General features: G+C 44.0%; 1 protein-coding gene across 1 annotated transcript in view; it reads left to right on the top strand.

The window, feature by feature from the left end:
* The first annotated feature begins 763 nt into the window (after positions 1-763).
* The window catches only part of MMP16 (matrix metallopeptidase 16), a 203,704-nt gene continuing 184,231 nt past the window's right edge, over positions 764-20,236 (top strand). The window contains exon 1 of the mRNA XM_044294185.1: positions 764-1,043. Coding sequence (XP_044150120.1) covers positions 933-1,043 — 111 coding nt within the window. The 5' untranslated portion in view covers positions 764-932. The remainder of the gene's footprint in view (positions 1,044-20,236) is intronic.

Genomic DNA, 20,236 nt, shown 5'->3' with positions numbered 1-20,236 from the left:
CCTCTGCCCATAGACTTGTATTATGCCGAAATGCAAAACGGAAGCCTTTAAAAGGCATTCCGTTTGTTCTCCGTCCTAATAGTCTATGGGAATCAAAACAGATTAGTCTGGGTCCCGTAATGAGGGACGGAAAACAAAGTCCTGTCGACAGACGGATCCGTTATGCTTTCCTATAGACTTTTATTAGGACGGAAAGCAAACGGAACTGCATTCCGTCATAATACAAGTCTATGGGCAAAAGAACGGAAGCGTCCTTCATTATACAGTGATTGTTTCCAATATGACCACTGCTGCGGCGCAGCTACGAGGTGTCCATGATGGGAGCTGCTGTGCATGCGTGCCTATGCGCAGTCACACGGTCCCGGCCACCAAAGACCTGTGCTGTTCCCTATTTGGTGTAAGCACGACCACCATTGTAAGGTGGACATTACCATGGAAACGAGTAGTGTATAGTGTGATGGAAAAATGACTCCAGCCAGCAAAGGAGGCAATATGGACAATCACAATACATTAGGAAGTGCCTTGTATTAACTTTCTCTACATGATAAATGCCATTGTCTGAAGTGACACAACCCCTACAGGTATGTCCCCTGCAGTATCAACCCCATCCTCCCAGCTTTGTGTGATTTTTACTCCATCTCCAGCTCCAGATGAATGAGGAGGAGGAGGGGGAGGCTGTTTCCTTCCCTCCAGTCTTGGAGGACTCGGCAGCTCCGGAGGAGGAGTTGTGCTGATGAAGGATGGACATTCCCGTAGAGGAGACTGAGCTCAGAGGGAAGCAGGGAGGCAGGCTGGGCACACAGGCCTCTCTCCTCCACCCCTGGCAGCTGGCTATGAATGATGCCCCTGTGCCCCTGTGGAGCCCCTCTCATGCCCGGCCAGTGATCGTGCACTTGCTGAAGGACGAGGAGACGGACTGCTGAGGGCTCACCATGGTCTGGATCAGGGCGCTGGATTTCTCCCATTCATTGGTGCTTTTTGGGCAAGCCTTGCTTTGGATTGTATGTGCTGTGTCTGCAGAGCGGCAGTATTTCAATGTAGAGGTAAGACCCCTCTCTACTACAACTCTCAGAATGCACGCTCTGCGATGGATGATGGGAGGCTGCCTTAACCCGTGGGGTGCCGGAGCGTGGAGCCCGCTGCAGCCTTGTCACCTGGATGAGCTGACACTCCTTGTTAATGAACGTGCCTGGCTCCTCTTATTACCCCGGGCTTTTTTCACACAGGAGGGTTAGTTGCGGCAGGAGGTGCCCGGCCTCTCAGGTGGCACTTACTTCAGAGCCCGGCACGGAGGCGGCACATGGCGCTTTGTGTCCGGGGAACAGTTGTGTGTGAGAATGGGGGGAGCACTTACCGCTGGGTGCTGCAGAGGTATGTCTGCCAGCATCTGCCCTAGAGTGAAGGGTTAACTAAACCTACCTATCATTTATCTCTATCTATCTAATTATCTATCTGTTATCTACTGTATCTATATCTATCTACTGTATATATCTCTATCCTTCTAATTATCTATCTATTATCTCTATCTACGGTATATATCCTTCTATCTATCTAATTATCTATCTGTTATCTACTGTATCTATAGCTATCTATATCTATCTACTGTATATATCTCTATCCTTCTAATTATCTATCTATTATCCCATATCTATCTACGGTATATATCCTATCTATCTATCTATCTATCTATCTATCTAATTATCTATCTGTTATCTACTGTATCTATAGCTATCTATATCTATCTACTGTATATATCTCTATCCTTCTAATTATCTATCTATTATCTCTATCTACGGTATATATCCTTCTATCTATCTAATTATCTATCTGTTATCTACTGTATCTATAGCTATCTATATCTATCTACTGTATATATCTCTATCCTTCTAATTATCTATCTATTATCCCATATCTATCTACGGTATATATCCTATCTATCTATCTATCTAATTATCTATCTGTTATCTACTGTATCTATAGCTATCTATATCTATCTACTGTATATATCTCTATCCTTCTAATTATCTATCTATTATCTCTATCTACGGTATATATCCTTCTATCTATCTAATTATCTATCTGTTATCTACTGTATCTATAGCTATCTATATCTATCTACTGTATATATCTCTATCCTTCTAATTATCTATCTATTATCCCATATCTATCTACGGTATATATCCTATCTATCTATCTATCTAATTATCTATCTGTTATCTACTGTATCTATAGCTATCTATATCTATCTACTGTATATATCTCTATCCTTCTAATTATCTATATATTATCCCATATCTATCTACGGTATATATCCTATCTGTCTATCATCTAATTATCCCATATCTATCTACTGTATATATCTATTTATCTATATACCAATTATCTATTATCTATATCTATCTACTGTATATATCTCTATCCTTCTAATTATCTATCTATTATCTATCTATTTATTATATCTATTATCTATCTATCTATCAAACTATCATCTATCTATCTATCTAATTATTCCATATCTATCTATCTATCTATCTATCTATCTATCTATTGCAGTGTAACATAAAAACAACTACTCCCATCATAGCCATTGGGTGGGCTAGGGCAGAGGATGCTGGTGTGCCCAGTTCTGGGTTGGTACTGTTGGTAGGACGACTTACAGTAGCTGTGTGGATTCCCTGACGTCCCCCCTATAAGTTACTTCCGCCCCCCCCCCCCCCCCTCGATGACTGCGCCTCCCTCCTCTTATTTGCCCGCGCTGTCAGTGGCAGCAGAGGGAAGCTGTCATCTGTGATCCCCCGAGGAGGAGGCGGTATTATAAATGGATATTATAGGTGTAAATATATCTGATACACTCGCCGTATAAAACCGCCGCACATCTGTTTCGTGGGCCGCCAGCTGTATCGCAGCAGAAAAAAAGGAAAATAACAGAGTGGAAATATTTTTTGAAATGTATTCATCTTGTGCTGCAGACATTGCTTTCCGTAGACGCTGTGGAGCGGCGCTTCATTGTGGGGGTTACCTGGGCTTTTTTACTGTCAGGACGGGAAGGACGTTTTTTAACACTTTTCACTCTTTCCCAGTATCTGGAGCTCTGATGCGTCTGTCTCTGGGGGACTCTCTGGGGGACTCTTTGTGCCCCCATATTGCTGCACCCAATCTTTTACAAAATTATTTTCCGTGAAAATGAGTTTTCAAAAAAAGTTTACATAATGGCTGTGCTTCTTATGATCATGACTGTGAAGGAACAGTTATTCTTGGGCTTCCCTAAAGTCTCTTTTAGCCATATTATTCCCTGTTTCATCTACACAGCTAGATGCATTTCTCTCAGAAGCAGAGGGCGTCTCTCTTCTGCCAGTACTGTATGCAGTGACCTCACTTCCCACTATGTTTTATTTTCTTCGAGCTCAGAAAGCTGATAAGAAGGGATAAGTGACACTTACAGAAAAGCAGGAGGCTCCTGTGATGTGTAGAAGCAGTTGTTTTATCAGGCTCAGGATCTCACCTAGGCTAGCTGCCATGCCCCCAATTCCTCTCAGGAATATAGAATTTCTAATAATGTCACTCCATAGTAATTGATTTAATGGCTTCGGAGGACAGGGGGAGAGCAGTTACAAAGAGCCTCACTCTCTCTGGAGGACCTGTCCTACCCTATGTTACACAGACAACCCATTGGTTTGAATGGACACCATGTAATGCTTAATTTCTCCTGTGGAGGTGCTGCAGGGAAAGATAACACTTACTTCCAAGGCTCCCCACAGAGTGCAGCTGATTTGCTGAGGGTACCAGCACAGGGAGGACGCTTTGTGATAAGTTTATTATCAAGAGGCTTCTGAAATAAGTGCAGCGAGCCACAGGGGCGGAGATGTAGGATGGGAGTAATAGTACTCAATGTTCTGACGCACCCTGGGCCATGCAGTGATGAGACGGGTGCACCTGTTCTTCCCTTCAGGGCACTCCCTGGTTCTTGGGATCTTCTGCCTGATGTCGGTTGTGGTGCCCTTGGTGTTGGTGGTTTTGAGGTGCCGGGCAGGGTCCCTTAGCTATGTCTATTCTGCAGTAAGTACTTTATTAGTCCCCTCTGCTAGAACTGATCTTACCAGGCTGACGTCCACTTGTGTTTCAGATGGCACAGACTTCTCTAACCTGCTCGCTCGAGCTGTTCAGGAGAACGTTGATGTTCATTTCAGTCAGTTATGTGCCTAGTTATTTATATCAGAACAGGTAGCTGTAGAACACAATATCATTTAAAAGGGTTGTCCAAGCCTTCACATATGATGGCCTATCTTTAGGGTAAGCCATCTCTACCTGGTTGGGGGAGGTGAAGTCCTACTTCTTGGACCCCTACAGATCAGAAGTCGGCTCCAAATTCTGGCATCGGAGCTACCTCAGAACAGAATGGTGGGAATGCAGGGTATCTGACCCCGCTGATCAGGTAGTGATAACCTGTCCTGAAAATGTAAAGGGTTGTCCAAGCCTTCACATATGATGGCCTATCTTTAGGGTAAGCCATCTCTACCTGGTTGGGGGAGGTGGGGTCCTACTTCTTGGACCCCTACAGATCAGAAGTCGGCTCCAAATTCTGGCATCGGAGCTACCTCAGAACAGAATGGTGGGAATGCAGGGTATCTGACCCCGCTGATCAGGTAGTGATAACCTGTCCTGAAGGTGTAAAGGGTTGGACAACCCCTTTAAGGCTAAGTTATATCAAGAAAATCACAGAAATAAGATAATACTGCACTTAGTAAAGTAGATGCAAGCACTATATATGGACCAAGCCCTCACTCTGATATGATAATATCTGAGACACTTAGCCAATATATTTAGATCAAAACACATCTGTGCCCGTCTAGCAAGCGCCAAGGTGGTCTCAGGTCAGGCGGGTCCTACGCTAAACCTACCTAAGCTATTGGGCTTCTATGTTCAGGAGCGCAGGCGCCGACTGAGTGGCACCTTCAAGTATGAATGCGCACCTATTAAAATATTTATTACAGTACTTAACATTCCCTGTATGTCTACTTTATGTTGGCATCATTTTGTAAATGACATATTATTTTTTTGGGACGTTAGAAGGCTTAGAATTTTAGAAGCAATTCTTAAAATTTTTAAGAAAATATACAAAGGTCTGAAGTCACTTTGTGGGGCTTACATAGTGGAAACCCCCATTAATGAAACTACACCCCTCAAGTTACTCAAAACTGATTTTACAAACTTTGTTAACCCTTTTGGAGTTGAACTTTTTGTAAAGTAAGGTGACTAAAGTGGCTTTTTTTTACACAGTTTTTATTTTAATTTTTTATGGTGTTTATCGGACGGGGTGGATCATGTGATATATTTATAGATCCGATCGTTACAAACGCGGCAATACCAAATATGTCTATTTTATTTTATTTTTTCTATTTACATTTTTTTTATTTATTACTTAATTGGGAAAATACACCCCCCAGAGAGGCTGTACAGCAGAATACAGCGCTGTAGTGCAGAGCTGATTCTGGTCTATGGAAGACCCGACAGCTCCTGCACTCTCCCGGCCTCGGCAGTCACATGACCACCGGGCCGGGACTGGAAGCGGATAGCGCTTACTCATCTGTATAGGGTTGTTTCGATACCAAAATTTTGATTAGGTTTCGATACCATAAAAAGTATTGCGATACTCTATACCATTTGAAACCACGCGAAAAAAATAAAACACCAAAAAAAGCTGCGTGCATTGCACATTTTATGGAACGTCCGGCCTATAATAGAACAGCCCTATCCTATTTTTTGGGAGGACAAGGTGACAAAAAAAATGGCAAAACGCGCAGTTTTTATTTATTTTCTTTCTATTATGGCGCTCACCGCATAGGACATTTTTTTAAAATATTTTAATAGTTTGGACTTTTTGGGACATGGCAATATGTAATTTGTTTTTTTATTTATTGTTTATATATTTTATATGTAAAATTGGGAAAGGGGGTGATTTATACTTAAGTTAAAGGGGTGGTCCAGGTTCAGAGCTGAACCCGGACATACCCTTATTTTCACCTAGGCAGCCCCCCTGAGGCTAGCATCGGAACATCTCATGCTCCGATGCGCTCCCTTGCCCTGCGCTAGATCGCCCAGGGTACGGGCTCTTTTGTTTATAATAACACACTGTCGGTCGGAAACTTTCGCCCGCCAGTGTGTTCGGTGACGTCACCGGCTCTGATGGGCGGGCTTTAGCACTGCCCTAGCCGTTTTACTGGCTACCAATTATTTTAATACTGGGGAGAAAGGGGGAGGGTGCACTGCGCCACCAATGATAATTAACATTTTATACAGGAGGCGGGTTCGGCACCTGAGGGATTAACTGCCGCCGATCGCAGGATTTGTATTAAACTTTTACTTTTATTTGTGGGGCAGTGCGCCCGCCCCTCTCCTCATTGGTGGCAGCAGTGGCACAGGGGGGAGAGACTGCTTCCTTCTCCCCTGTGCTGCTGAGGAGAACACGAAGCGCGCTCAGAGCAGCGCACTCCTTGTTATGATACTAGACTGCGCAATAGCGAAGCCTAGTATCGAAAAAGGCAAATCCCGGTATTGAAGTCGATACCAGACAAAAGTATTGACTGGGTATCAAAAATTCGATACCCGAAACAACCCTACTGTGTATACAGCGATCTAGAAGACAGGGAACTGTCCCTGCCTTTTATCTGAGTTGCCCAGCTGAACGCCCATTGAGAGATAAACATCCACCCATAGGACGTTTATATCCTATGGGCGGATGTGAAGTGGTTAAAGGGGCTCTGAACCCGGACATATCCCCGTTTTCAACTGGGCAGCCCCTCTGACATGAGAATTTCATGCTCCGATGCTCTCCCTTGTCCTGCGCTGTATCTTGCAAGGCAAGGGCTTTTTGTTTACATTTTTTAGTGCTAGGTGGAGGCTCCCACCTAGCAGTGTTCCTGGTGAAGTTTTACAGGCTAGGGCAGCGCTAAAGCCCGCCCATTAGTGCCGGTGACATCACCGGGCTCACCTCTAGGCGGAAGCCTCTGTCTGGCTTACCCATGGAGAGCCCGGTACATGACCGGAACGCCAGAAAAAGTCCTTGTCCAACTCGATTCAGCGCAGGTCAAAGGAGAGCCTTGGAGCATGAAATGCTCATGTCATAGGGACTGAGTGGGGGAAGAAGGGGATATGTCCGTGTTCAGCTCTGAAACTGGACAACCCCTTTAAGTGAGTAATCCACATTTACTAGTGTACAGAATATGGTGCAGTTTGACTCACCTAGCCTAACAAGGGGTGTGGATTAACTCAAAAGGGGTGTCGCTTTGCAGGAAAGGGGGCATATGTGAGCCCAGGCAGATTTTGGCCTAAATTGCACTAAAATTGAATGCAGCTGTCACATGTAAGTTTAGAGAAATTGTTTGTGCCTAGCCAAATAGGGGGAGTGGCTTAATATGGGTGTGACTTTGCGGGGGAAATGGGTGCGTCTTAATATGTAGCATAATGTGCCAAAATTGCAGAACAATTCTGATTTAAATTTCTGACTCAAATTAATCCAATCAATAGTCGGTATAGAGTTAGACAAAAGTGTCTATCCGTGTGTGACATTTATCGTAAATCCTGAGCCCCTAGGATAAATGTAGTGCGTGTCTAGACAGCCGGTCTAAACTTACGCCATCTATAGGAGTAATAAATCTGCCGTATAGGGATTTTCTAAAAAATAAATAAAATAATAAAAAAGGACCCCAAATTCCCATGCAGCTGCCACCACACCACTAAACCCACTAAAAGGTTTAAAGAGGTGCCTTTGGCATCGAAAAGCAAATCTTTGCCACCTATGAGCTAACGTATGCCATCTATTACGTAAATCTATTAGGCAGTGGGAGGTCCTTTCTGCTGAGCCCTGCCCTCTTCTATGGAAAGTAGTGGAAGACACAAAAAGTTTCAACACCTGGTAACATCCAGTGTTAACCCCCTCCGCACCACTGTCCCTAGAATTATGTTTTTATGCTTCACATTTTTGACAAAGGTTGCTCATGGACCCCACATCAAAAAATCAAACTGGACCCCCATTGTGGTGCTAGATTTTGCAACCTAAAACAAGCATCTGATGTTTGTTCCCCTCCATGCACGTTCCTTGACCGTTGCGCCAGGTCCCCACTCCTTTGTTTGCTAACTGTACGGTACAGGGTTGGCATCCAAATAGGGCTTGGCCCGTTTTCTCCTAGGGTCCGATAGTAGCTGAATTGGATATTTCTATAGTGTATCTACCCATGGTTATACCCATCCAGCAGGCTTCATTTTACAGGTGGAGGGATGTGGTTGCACAACCAGGTATATGTGAAAATTAGAAAATAAGGAGATTGTATCTAGAACATTTGGACGGGTTTGAAACGACTTAAAAACCTCTTGGAAAGAAACATTGTTGATAATGTGATTAAGAGGAGAAATGAGCAAGGAGAAGATCAATATCTGGAGCCTGTTCTGCAGTATAGCCTATAGGAGACAAGTGGTATGTTATATTGAATATACGGCTCGTCGCCGCGCATCACAGATCTGTCTTGTTGCTGTAGATTCTCAGCTTGACTAGTGCTGAACGGTGAGTATGGCAGGAGCTCATGTGTACACTGAGGAATCAAGAAGGCCAACATCTCCTGCCGTTAGTTTCTCGTCCATCTCGTCCTTTGCCTATGGGAGCACTAACCATGGAAGTGCTGCTCCTATTTTCATTCTATTTTATTTATGAAGTGGTCCTACTAAAAGGGTTACCTCATTTAACTTTTATCAAAACCATCCAGAATTTACTGATCCCACCCACATTTGTTTGAGCCTGAAGTCAGTCTATAGAAGGTGCACACAAAGTGCGGTGTTACCCTTGATCCCACCTTTTTGGTTGTGATACAAAGGTAATGACCTGAATGGTTGCTATGGGCAATACTCCCAGTTTTTTAATATTCACTAGATTTCATATATGGGCCTCTATGAGGGTCAATTTTGTGGCGTATATCTGGCGCAGATTCTGTCACATGCCACGCACATGTTTTTAGACCTGGTGTGAACGGGGAAGGGGACGGAGCGCCAGCCTCGTTTCATTCATCATTTTCTAAATGAAAATGGTCTAAATGTAGGACAGCTCGGAAGCTATCTTACATTTTGAAGAGGTGGTGGATCCGCCGAAGTTATGTACAGGCCGGCGCCTCTACATGACTCCAGGGATCTACCACCAGCTATAGGGATTAAGACCGGCATCTAAAACGCCGGTCTTAATAAATGTGCCCCTATGTGTTTGATATGAGGGTCAGAACACCTTTGAGAAAAGTCTCCTTCATACTCCCCTTACTGATCCTCAGCTGCTCCTGTCCTGAAGCTTCATGGGTTCCCGCAAGTCTCTGCATCCAGGTTCCTCTTGACACACAAGAAGTGACTGCTCAGACAATCACTGGTGGAGGTGGGTCACAGCTGTTGGAGATCTTGAAGCGTGAAGAGAAGTGAGAGAAGATGGAATGACCTCCCATCCATATACCCTGAAAGCATGCCAGTCATCTGATGGAAGAGCACCATCTGATGGGTGAGCCCTACGGCCTCTGGTGTCAAGTCCATCGCTCACGTGGGCTTCCTGAAGCTCGTTCTCATTTAACTGAATAGGATTGAACTACAAAACCAAGCACAGCCACTATACATTGCATGGGAAGAGAGTGAAGAACATCTGAGCCCTTCAAACAGTTGACTGGTGTTGGTGCCAGGTTTTGGACCAGATAGTGATGACCAATCCTGAGGATAAGGATGCCAATATTTAATTGCTGGAAAACCCTTTAAGCTCACCTGTAGGTCACTGCATATGACACAAAAATGTGCTTTCCTAGTTCCTCCAAACAACATATATTCGGAAATATAAGAATATACCGTTCACAGGAGAGATTTATGTATCCTGTTGCTTTTCCATCAGGAAATGACAACTGTTTCACCTCAGTGCTGGCCTGGAGCCAGTGACCAGAGCAGACAGAGACAACTGCGAGGCTGTGGAATAATGTGAAGGATTATACAGCCGCTCTACATACTGCATGGAGAGTGTGTAGCAGTAATGCTTATTTGTGCCATGAAGTCTAGAAGGAACTGCATGACATATAATGACCACATGGCGGCACAATTACAAACAACCGACCTTTGGTGAAATATAGCAGATTCAAAAGAGGCTGAATTTTAAGCTAAAAACAGCAAAACTAAAGAAATAAGAACTACTGTTAAACCTACATTCTCTTTCTTAAGTCGTCAGAAAAAAAAAATAAAAATTTAAGGGACATTCCAGTATTTAAAAAAATTTAATATAAAAACATGCATAGTTTCATAATACACGTTCTGTAGGTATTCCTCATGGTTTTTTAAAATCTACTTTCACAGGCTAGTTCTCCGGATCTGGCATAGCCCTATAGTGCTGCGTGCCCGCCAGACCCCATAGACTGTAACAGGAATTCGTATGCGCCATGGCATTTATGTTGGGATTCGGCCAGACAGTAGTTTGCACTTGGTTCCCTACTGGTTCCCATTATAGTCTGTGAGCCCCGTCAGTGAACGGCAGTCTCCTGCTAGGCTAGATTTGCAGAACGCTGGCAAGAATAAATAATTAATTTAAAATAAATTATTTTAAATATAATTTAATTTAAAAATAGTAATAATACTAATAAAGAACAGCCTGCTGGATTGCTTTAACGCTAGTGTGAAAGTATTCTAAGATTGTTGCTTGTAGCAGTTGAACAGGAACATTCATTATTTCATACCACAGGATGAGAGTATGCCCTGGCCATGTGATAAGCACATACGCCCGGATTTATCAGTCCTTCATTCCAGAATTCTGTAGTCAAAAAGTTGCAAAATATGGTGTGACTTTTTGCACTTGCTTTGCAGAAAATTTTGCAATATTTTTGCATTTTAACACCAATCACTCCAGTTTTGTAATGTGGGTGGGAAACTGGGCATTTTTAGTTATGTAAATGAGTTTCACTTCAGATTTATCATTGAGACTTTTTTTAAAAAATTTGCCTCACTCCAGTAGGAGGGTGGAGTAGAAAAACTGGAGTAGCCTTTCTAGATAAAAGTGTTAGGTTTAAAGTGGTTGTCTGGGCTTTTACTATTAATGACCTATCTTCAGGAGAGGTCATCAATATCAGATCAGCGGGGGTCCGACATCCAGCACCCCTGCCGATCAGCTGGACGAGGAGAGAGAGCGTGCACATGCCCGTGCTGTCTCTCGTCTCTCTTCCTGCTCTGCTGCTGCTTTGCCATAGACTTAGCATCAGAGGACATTGCATGCACGTCTCCTTGTACAGCTGAGCGGCAGGGGTGCCGGGTGTCAAACCCCCGCCAATCTAATATTGATGACCTGAGGACAACCCCTGAGCCGGGACAACCCCTTTAAGGACAAAATAAATTTATCAAAAATGTGACATTTGATAAATGTGGCATAAAGTACGCCAGCGCAGACCCTCCCAGTAAAGTTTCCTCATAGTGACATGACATGACCAACACAGCCCAACTGAGTAGAAAAATTGGTATGGGGATCAGAAGTTTTATTTTTTTAGGCTTAGCACTCAGAACCTTTCAGAAGATGACACATGCTGAACAATCAAAGATGGAGATACAGTGAGGAACAGATGTATTTGAACACCCTCTGTCAGATTTCAGGGCTGTCGCTGAGCAATACACAGTTTCAGCTCCCTCCAAAGATGTTCTATTGGATTTAGGTCTAGAGACTGGCTAGGCTACTCCAGAACCTTGATATGCTTCTTACGGAGCCACTCCTTGGTTACCTGGCTGTGTATTTTGGGTCGTTGTCATGTTGAAAGACCCAGCCACGACCCATCTTTAATGCTCTGACTGTTGCTCAAAATCTCACAATAAATGGCCCCATTCATCCTCTCCTTAATACAGTGCAGTCGTCCTGTCCCCTTTGCGAAAATCACCCCCAAAGCATGATGTTACCACCCCATGTTTGACAGTAGGGATGGTGTTCTTGGGATGCAACTCATCCTTCTTTTTCCTCCAAACACGACGTGAAGTTTAGACCAAAAAGTTCTACTTTGGTCTCATCTGACCACATGACTTTCTCCAATAACTCCTCTGGATCGTCCAGATGGTCATTGGCAAACTTCAGACAGGCCTGTACATGTGATGACTTGAACCTTCCGCGCAATGCATAATTTGAAACCATTAGGGCATAGTGTTCTACCGACTGACCTTTGAAACTGTGGTCCTAGCACTGTTCATGTCATTGACCAGCTCCTCCCTTGTAGTTCTGGGCTGATTCCTCACCTTTCTTATCATCAGTGATACCCCACGAGGTGAGATCTTGCATGGAGCCCCAGTCTGAGGGAGACTGACAGTCGTCTTTAGCCTCTTCCATTTTCTAACAATTGCTCCAACAGTTGATTTATTTTCACCAAGTTGCTTGACAATTGCCCCGTAGCCCTTTCCAGCCTTGTGGAGGTCCACAATTTTGTCTCTGGTGTCTTTTGACAGCTCTTTAGTCTTGCATATGGTAGTAGTTGGTGCCTGACTGACTGTGAGGTGGACATGGGCCTTTAAAGAGCTCAGACAGGTGCTACTAAGTTAGATTAATGAGTGGAGTAGATGTGGCACAGTAACAGGTGTTTGAGAGCCAGAATTCTTGCTCTTTCTCAGGTGTTCAAATACTTATCTTCAGCAGTGGAAGACAAATAAATCCTTTCAAAATCATACATATGTGATTTCCTGATTTTATTTTATTTTATTCTGTCTCTCAGAGTGGGAATGCACCTACAATGTGAATTTCAGACCCCTCCATGATTTCTAAGTGGGAGAACTTGCAAAATCACAAGATGTTCAAATACTTCTGTTTCTCACTGTATGTCACAATGACAAGGTGATACATCACACATGATGTCACAGTTTGTACATTGACACATGACGTCAGTAATACATAGTGCCATCTGTCTGATACATAGCGTCATCCAACAATGAGACTCTGCTATACAATACCACCATGACATGATGTCACAGAGCAATAATGACACTTCTTATGATGTCACTGAAGAATCTGTATTATATGGACAACTTCAAGTGTGAATATCATTGAATATTCACACTGATACATGACATTTTAGACCAATGATCTTGATGCCAAAAAACAATAATGTTTCAGTGTATTATAAATATACAGTATGTACGAGTTCACATAATGACAACCGTGCATATATTATCCAGATCATGTTGTCTTGGGCCCAGTGCAAGACTACCCAGCATTTAGACATCAGTAATACAATGACAGAGGCACTTCAAATTTCTTAAGGAGATAGAGGAAAATGGACTGTATGGGGCTTGGCGTGAATATAAAGACATTTACACAAATGAAAAAGAAAAATGGCCAGAGTTTGATTATTGACATATTTATTTATTATAATAATAATAAATAGAATGTTTTATTTATATAGCGCCACCATATTCCGTATTGTTTTACAATTCACAGGTAAATTTACATATCAAAGTAGACAGAATTACAGGCAGAAACACTAGGAGTGAAGGCCTTGCTCGCAAGAGCTTACAATCTGATGAACTGGGGGTGACACAAAAGGTACAATTGATTTTCTAAAGTGGTCCAACCCTCTCTGTACTTAGTATAGTTCAGATGGAACTGCAGCAGCTAGTGTATTGAGTGTGGGGATTAGTGTGGAATGATGGTGTTTGGTTCTGAGGAATTAGTGGTGGTGGGGTGGGGGTAAATGTGGAAGAGTCAGTTTAGGGAACATGATAAGCCTGCCTAAAAAGATGTGTTTTAAGGGTACTTTCACACTAGCGGCAAGGAACTCCGGCAGGCTGTTCCGGCGGGTGAACAGCCTGTCAGATCCGTGCTGCCGCTAGTGGACGCGTGCCCCCCGACTACCGCTCCGGCCCCATTGACTATAATGGCGTAGTTTTATTCCGTCTGCCTCTCGGCATGTTTGCCGTGCTGCCGCCAGAATTTCATCCCGCCCCCATTATAGTCAATGGGGCCGGAGCTTTAGTCTGGGGGCATGCCTGCCTGACCGAGCTCCTTGCTGCTAGTGTGAAACTAGCTTTAGGCACGTTTAAAGCTGTGGAGGTTGGAAATTATCCTGATTATCCATGGCAGTACATTCCAGAGAACTAGTGAAGCTCGAGACGGGAGGGAAAGGTTCGAATTATGGAAGATGTTAATCTTAGATCATTGGAAGAACTGAGAGAGTAAGTAGGATGGTGGACAGAAATTAGAGGATATGTAGGGAGGAGCAGCACTGTGGAGAACTTTGCGAGTAAGGCAGAGAAGTTTGAACTGTATTCTATGGTGAATGGGCACAGGCTAGAGGCATCAGTGTAGTCATTGGACAAAAAGATGAACCTGGCTCAAGCACTTAGGACAGTGAAGGGGGAAAGGCTAGTGAGGGGAAGACCGATTAGCAATGAGTTATAGTAGTTCAGATCAAAATGAATCAAAGCAACAAGAGTTTGCCCGTTTCTACTGTGAGAAAAAGGACAATTCTGGAGATGTTTTTGAGGTGGAGATGACAAGAGCATGCCAGAGATTGAATATGGAAAGCAAAGGAAAAATCTGAGTCAAACATAGCTCCAAGGCAGCAGCCATGCTGCCCAGCAGTTATGATAGAGCCACAGACAGGAACTGAAAGATCAAGGTTAGGTAGGTTAGTAGATGGGGGAAAGACAAGAAGTTCAGTTTTTGAGCGATTCAATTTCAGATAGACAAAATACATGATTTTAGAGACAGCTGCCAATCACTGGTGTTTTGTAGTATTGCTGGAGTGATGTCATGAGATGAGGTATATAGTTGGGTGTCAGCATAGAGATGGTACTGAAAATCAAATGTGCTGATGGTCTGTCCAGTAGGGGCTGTGTAGAGAGAAAAAAAAAGGAGAGGACCTAGCACAGAATCTTGAGAAAGAGAGAGCAGTGTCCTTGAGGCCAATAGAGTGGAGCTTACTAAGGACATATTTGTGGTCTACAGTGTTAAGTACTGCAGAGAGATCCCGAAGAATCAGTAGAAAGTAGTTGCTATTCCATTTTGCTGTCAGGAGATCATTAGACTGTTTCTGTTGAGTATGAAAGTTAGGTTCTAAGGGGTCAAGAAGAGAGTTACCAGAGGCAAGAGTTGACTAGACGTTCCAGGAGTTTAGACATGAAGGGGAGATTAGAGACACGTCGGTAGTTAGCAGCACAGGTTGGGTCTACAGATGTTTTTTTTAGTAGTGGGGTAATAATGTTTAAAAAAGGATGGATGGATGGTTCAGAAGAGAGGACCCTGGAGACTTCTGTTATAGGAGAGGAGGTTATAGAAAGAAAGTGAGGGGATGATGAGGAGATTGGATTGTTAACAGGGATGTTAAAATCCCCCATAATAAGAGTTGGTAATTCACATGATAGACAATAAGGAAGACAAGCAGCAAAGTGATCCAGGAACTGAGGGATGATAGACAGCAGCAACTCACAGGGAATGGGAAAAAGTGTCTGATAGGGTGGACCTCAAAAGAGGGGATTATGGGTGAGGGTACAGGATGAATAACCTGAAATATACACTGTGGATAACGTGGTATGTCTTTTCCTCCACCATGCTTGTTGTCAGGTCTGGGAATATGGGTGTCAGAATGTTGCAGCCAAGTTTCTGTGAGGACCAGCGAGCTGAGAGATTTTGAAAGGAAGAAGTCATGAATGACGGGGAGATTGTTGCACACCGACAAAAAGTTCCAGAAAGAACAGCAGAAAACCTACATCAAATTAGGGGTGGGCGATATATACGATATGGACGATATGAATCTGTGCAAGGACCGCGGACCGCGATATGACCAGGAGCGGTAGTGAATAGACGAACCCAAACCTTCTCACCACCGTGGCTCTGGCTCCTGACTTCGCACCGCACTGTACTGTAGTTGCCAGGGCCTGGCGTGCACACAGCGTCAGCCCGCTGGCTGACGCTGTGTGTGACATCAGGTCCTGCAATGCATGCTGGGAAGAAGACGCAACAACACCTGCAGACTGCCGACTCGCCGAGCACCCTGCAGGAAAGGTAAGTATAGCGATTCTTCTGGGGGGGTGAAGGGGGGCTGGAGGATCGGGGAGGGATCTATTTGCAAAGGATGGCCATGGGGCTGATGGCACTAGCTCTTCTGGGGGATATGGCAGGCAGATGATGGTAAATGCCACATGGGGCTGATGGCACTGGCTCTGGGGGACATATGGCAAATGCCTTGGGGCTTGGGGCTGATGGCACTGGCTCTGGGGGACATGTTTGATGGCAGATGATGGCAAATGCCATGGGGCTTGGGGCTGATGACACTGGCTCTGGGGGACATGTTGGATGGCAGATGGGCTTGGGGCTGATGGCACTGGCTCTGGGGGACAAGGACATGTCTGATGGCAGATGATGGCAAATGCCATGGGGCTTGGGGCTAATGCCACTGGCTCTGGGGGACATGTCTTATGGCAGTTTTGTAATTTGTATTTTTTGTATACATACAGAAGAAAATACTATATTGCGACATATATCTCATATCGCACATGCTTCAAATTATATCGCAATATAGATTTTGGGCCATATCGCCCACCCCTAAATCAAATATTAATCATATTTCCATGGTTTCTCTGTGTGGCAGGGGAGAAGCTGAGATTAGCAGAAGAAGGCGGACTAGGGTTTGGTGAGATGTTGCCTGCTGCCAGCATCAAGAGAATAGAAATGGACAGCAGATGTTAGTGATTGGTGTGCAATTATTTTATTTTTTGCTGCACCATGGAGAAAGATGGGTCAAGGTGATGTAGGAAAGTAAAAAGAATATGTGTATTGTACATTGGTAAGAGAAGGAGAGAGAGACTGATGTGGATAGAAGCAACAAAGGTTGTGGATGAGTTTGAAGTTAATCAGCAGCCACAATAAAGATGGGTACAGCGGATAGATGCAGCGGATAGATGCAGCGAAGGCAGTGAGGCAAGACTGGAATATTACTGAGCTGTGAACAGCTTTTGTTTGTGTAGCTCACATAGCATTTGTGTCTCCTGCCCTGTCTACCCGCCATGATTAACTGTAGGACACATTATCAAGATGGCACTTTAATAAAGGTGGCATTTTGACTTGTGCCTACCCCTATCTTAAAGAACATACTTATCAGTTTCACAGTAACTAGCAGTGCACTGTTAGGCTCTCAACTTTGGTCCTTACCGCCATATTGCTTGTAGATATCACTCTTAAGGCAGGAAGCAGCATTAGACTTCTTAAGGCAGGAAACAGCATTATTTCTTGGAAACTAGCCACATCTTTGATGCGGTAAAGGGAGGGGGACAGATCATCTGCAGTGGACAAAAAGCAGCCTCGAGGATCCCTTAGTGACAACTGCAGAATAGATACAGTACAATGATTACTGTTGTCACCCAATGCATGTATGGACTATTGCCATATAATGGCTCATACATTTATATATCTACCATGGGGGTCATTTATCAAGACCAGCTTTTGTATGCCGGTTTTGATATCCCCTTGCACCCTCATAGGATGCATTTAATTTATGATGAGGCTCATGCCTCACCATACATTAAGCGCTGTCACGTACCAGCAGGTGTAAACCCACTGTGCCACGTGTCCTACCTCCTCTAAGGGCGTTGTCTAAGTGAACCCCTCGATCTTCACATTACCCCTGATGGTGGGGATAGACTTTCCCGAGGGGAACACCAGGTCGCTACCTCTTGAGGAGGATAGGCACACGAGGCAGATGGTCCAGGAGGTACCTGAGAAAGGTACCAGAGGTACAGGCGTTGTCAGCAGGCCGAGTCGTAACCAGGAGCAACAGTGCAGGACTGAAGGATGAGGCAGAGGCGAAGTCAGACAGGCAATAGATCAGAGTAGGCGGCACAGGTAGAGGTCAGACAATCCGGATCGGCAACAGGAGAGTCAAGGGAAGCAGGCAGGGATCAAACAGGTAGCAGAGTTCAGGAATACAAGTACGAGTCAGGAACACAGGTGGATATCAGGAACCTTAGCAGGACACAAGGACCTTGTACACTGAGGCATCTGGGAAGGGGGTTGAGCCACTTATATATGTGCAGGAGGGCTAGGATTGGTCAGCGAGGTCACATGACCTAACCCATAACACACAGGAAGTGACGCGCGCCAGATCTTAAGGAAGTGCTGCAGGAAACAAACAGCAAGCATGTTGTGGCCAGGGCTGAGAGGAAACTGTGGAGCAGATCCCAGAACAACAGTATCTACACAGACAGAGCCCAGGACTGCAACAATGAATAGGAAGCACTGGCAGCAGATCACCGCTGAACACGGTGCCCTGGACAGCGGCGGTAAGCAGGAGAACAGCGGTGCACAGCAGCCGCTGTTACAAGCACATTTGCCAGCAGTCTGTGTACCCAGATTGAAATCTGCGGCAACTCATAGCTAGCATAGATTTTATCCATCATTTGCGCCATAAAAGCAGTGATGATGGCCGATGGCCCTGCCTACACTCTGTCCCACCACACCACCTTTCCAGAAAGTGAAAGGACAGTGTAGAAACACCACTGGCTTTCTGTATTTAGGCACATTGACATTTAAAAAGTTGCAAACCCAGGGTTTGTGACTTTTTTATGAAGTAAAAGTGGCGTAGGAGGATGATCAACCCCTATGTATAAACGTTACACAGAATATATATCACAGAATAACAATGGGAATTTCCATTTGTGTGGTGAAATGCATCATTTTAATTGAAGGTGCGAATGCCACATTTTATCAGATTTATCACAATGATAATTTTGGCACAATTCACTAGACATAGTAGACGGCTATCTCTCACATACACCGACTTATGGCTGACGTGTTTTGTGTCAATGATTAACACGCTCTGTGAATAAATTTGGCACAAGTTACGATTCCTCTCAGCAACATCCCTGTTTTCTAGACACTTTTCAGAACTGCAAAGGAGCAAAAAGTGCCTAAGGTGCAAAAACAGCCTAAAGCACATAATAAATTTGGCATATGGCTTGTGATGCACATTTGAAAGTATTTCTGTTAGAATTCTCCCCCTTTTTTTAGTGTTTTGTGGCTCAGGTGAAAAAGAGTCACTTGAGTATTTTTGTTCCAGCTCCTTGAGATAGTTTTTCAGCTTTCTTAAAGAATAGAATGCAGAAAAAGGCTGCTGCATGAGTGAGCTGAGAAGAGTGAGCTTAACGTGACATTACCCTATGTGGTGAAGACGTGTCACAACAGTTTACCGGTAATCCTCCGCAGAAGTGGAGCCTGTGACTCTGATACGGTAACCTCTCTACAACTCTCACTAGCGAATACTCCCCAGGTAAAAAAGCAGATTTATAATGTGACAGACGTTATGTAACGTTTCTTTTATTATCTCCAATAACCCAGCAGGAGGCTGCACTCCGAGCTCATAAATATAGAGAGAAAATAGCATTTCTTCCACTCAGCAGATCAGAAACTGTACATGGACAAAATGATGTATAATTCAGGAGCCAAACAAATTTAAGAGCCTATGTTAACAGAAGTGGGCATGGGTTTTTAGACCCACCTGGAAGAGAGTGTCCATTTAGGGTTTTGCTATATGTGTTGGAAAAATACAGCTCCGAACCAAAAATCTGCTCAAAGAGTTTGCCATGTTCTATCTCACAGTGGTATGGAGTAGTAGTCCAAGGTTGTGCGGTGATACAGTAGACCTTGTGAGAGAAGATATTGGTACAGTACCTTTTCTTGAAACATGTTTCATTTGCTGCCTCTACTTCTTCATCTTCTTTCACAGAGTTTAGCCCTATGTCCTCTCCTCCTTCCACTCTTCATAGCCCTTATTGGATAAACTATTAGCAGATGTGGCTTTATGTACCATCTGTACGCTTATGGCACTCAATTATATACTACATACTGTGACATCACCCCTACACTATTATAAACACCAGTGATTGTATATCTGACCCTTGCATCATGTTCTCTCTCTGAAATAGATTCTTTCAAAACCTGAGCTTTTTGTGTTTCCTCCATATACTACCATAAATCCTAGGCAACATGTCCGTTGTCTTGGGGTTATGTTTGACTCATTGAGTCAGAGAGCTCTCCACAATGCTGTACCTCTTACATTCTTCCCCATCTCTGTCTACCACCCTACCCGTTCTCTCTGTTCTGCCAATGATGTAAGATTAACTACCTCCATAATCCACACCTCCATCTCCAAGACTTTTCTCCTGCTGCTCCAGTTCTCTAGAATGGGCTTTCCAGACAACTCAATTCATTCCCCAAATCCACAGT

This window comes from Bufo gargarizans, chromosome 5, assembly GCF_014858855.1.
Source record: "Bufo gargarizans isolate SCDJY-AF-19 chromosome 5, ASM1485885v1, whole genome shotgun sequence".
NCBI lineage: Eukaryota > Metazoa > Chordata > Amphibia > Anura > Bufonidae > Bufo > Bufo gargarizans.
This window is presented reverse-complemented; position numbering and strand designations above follow the sequence as displayed.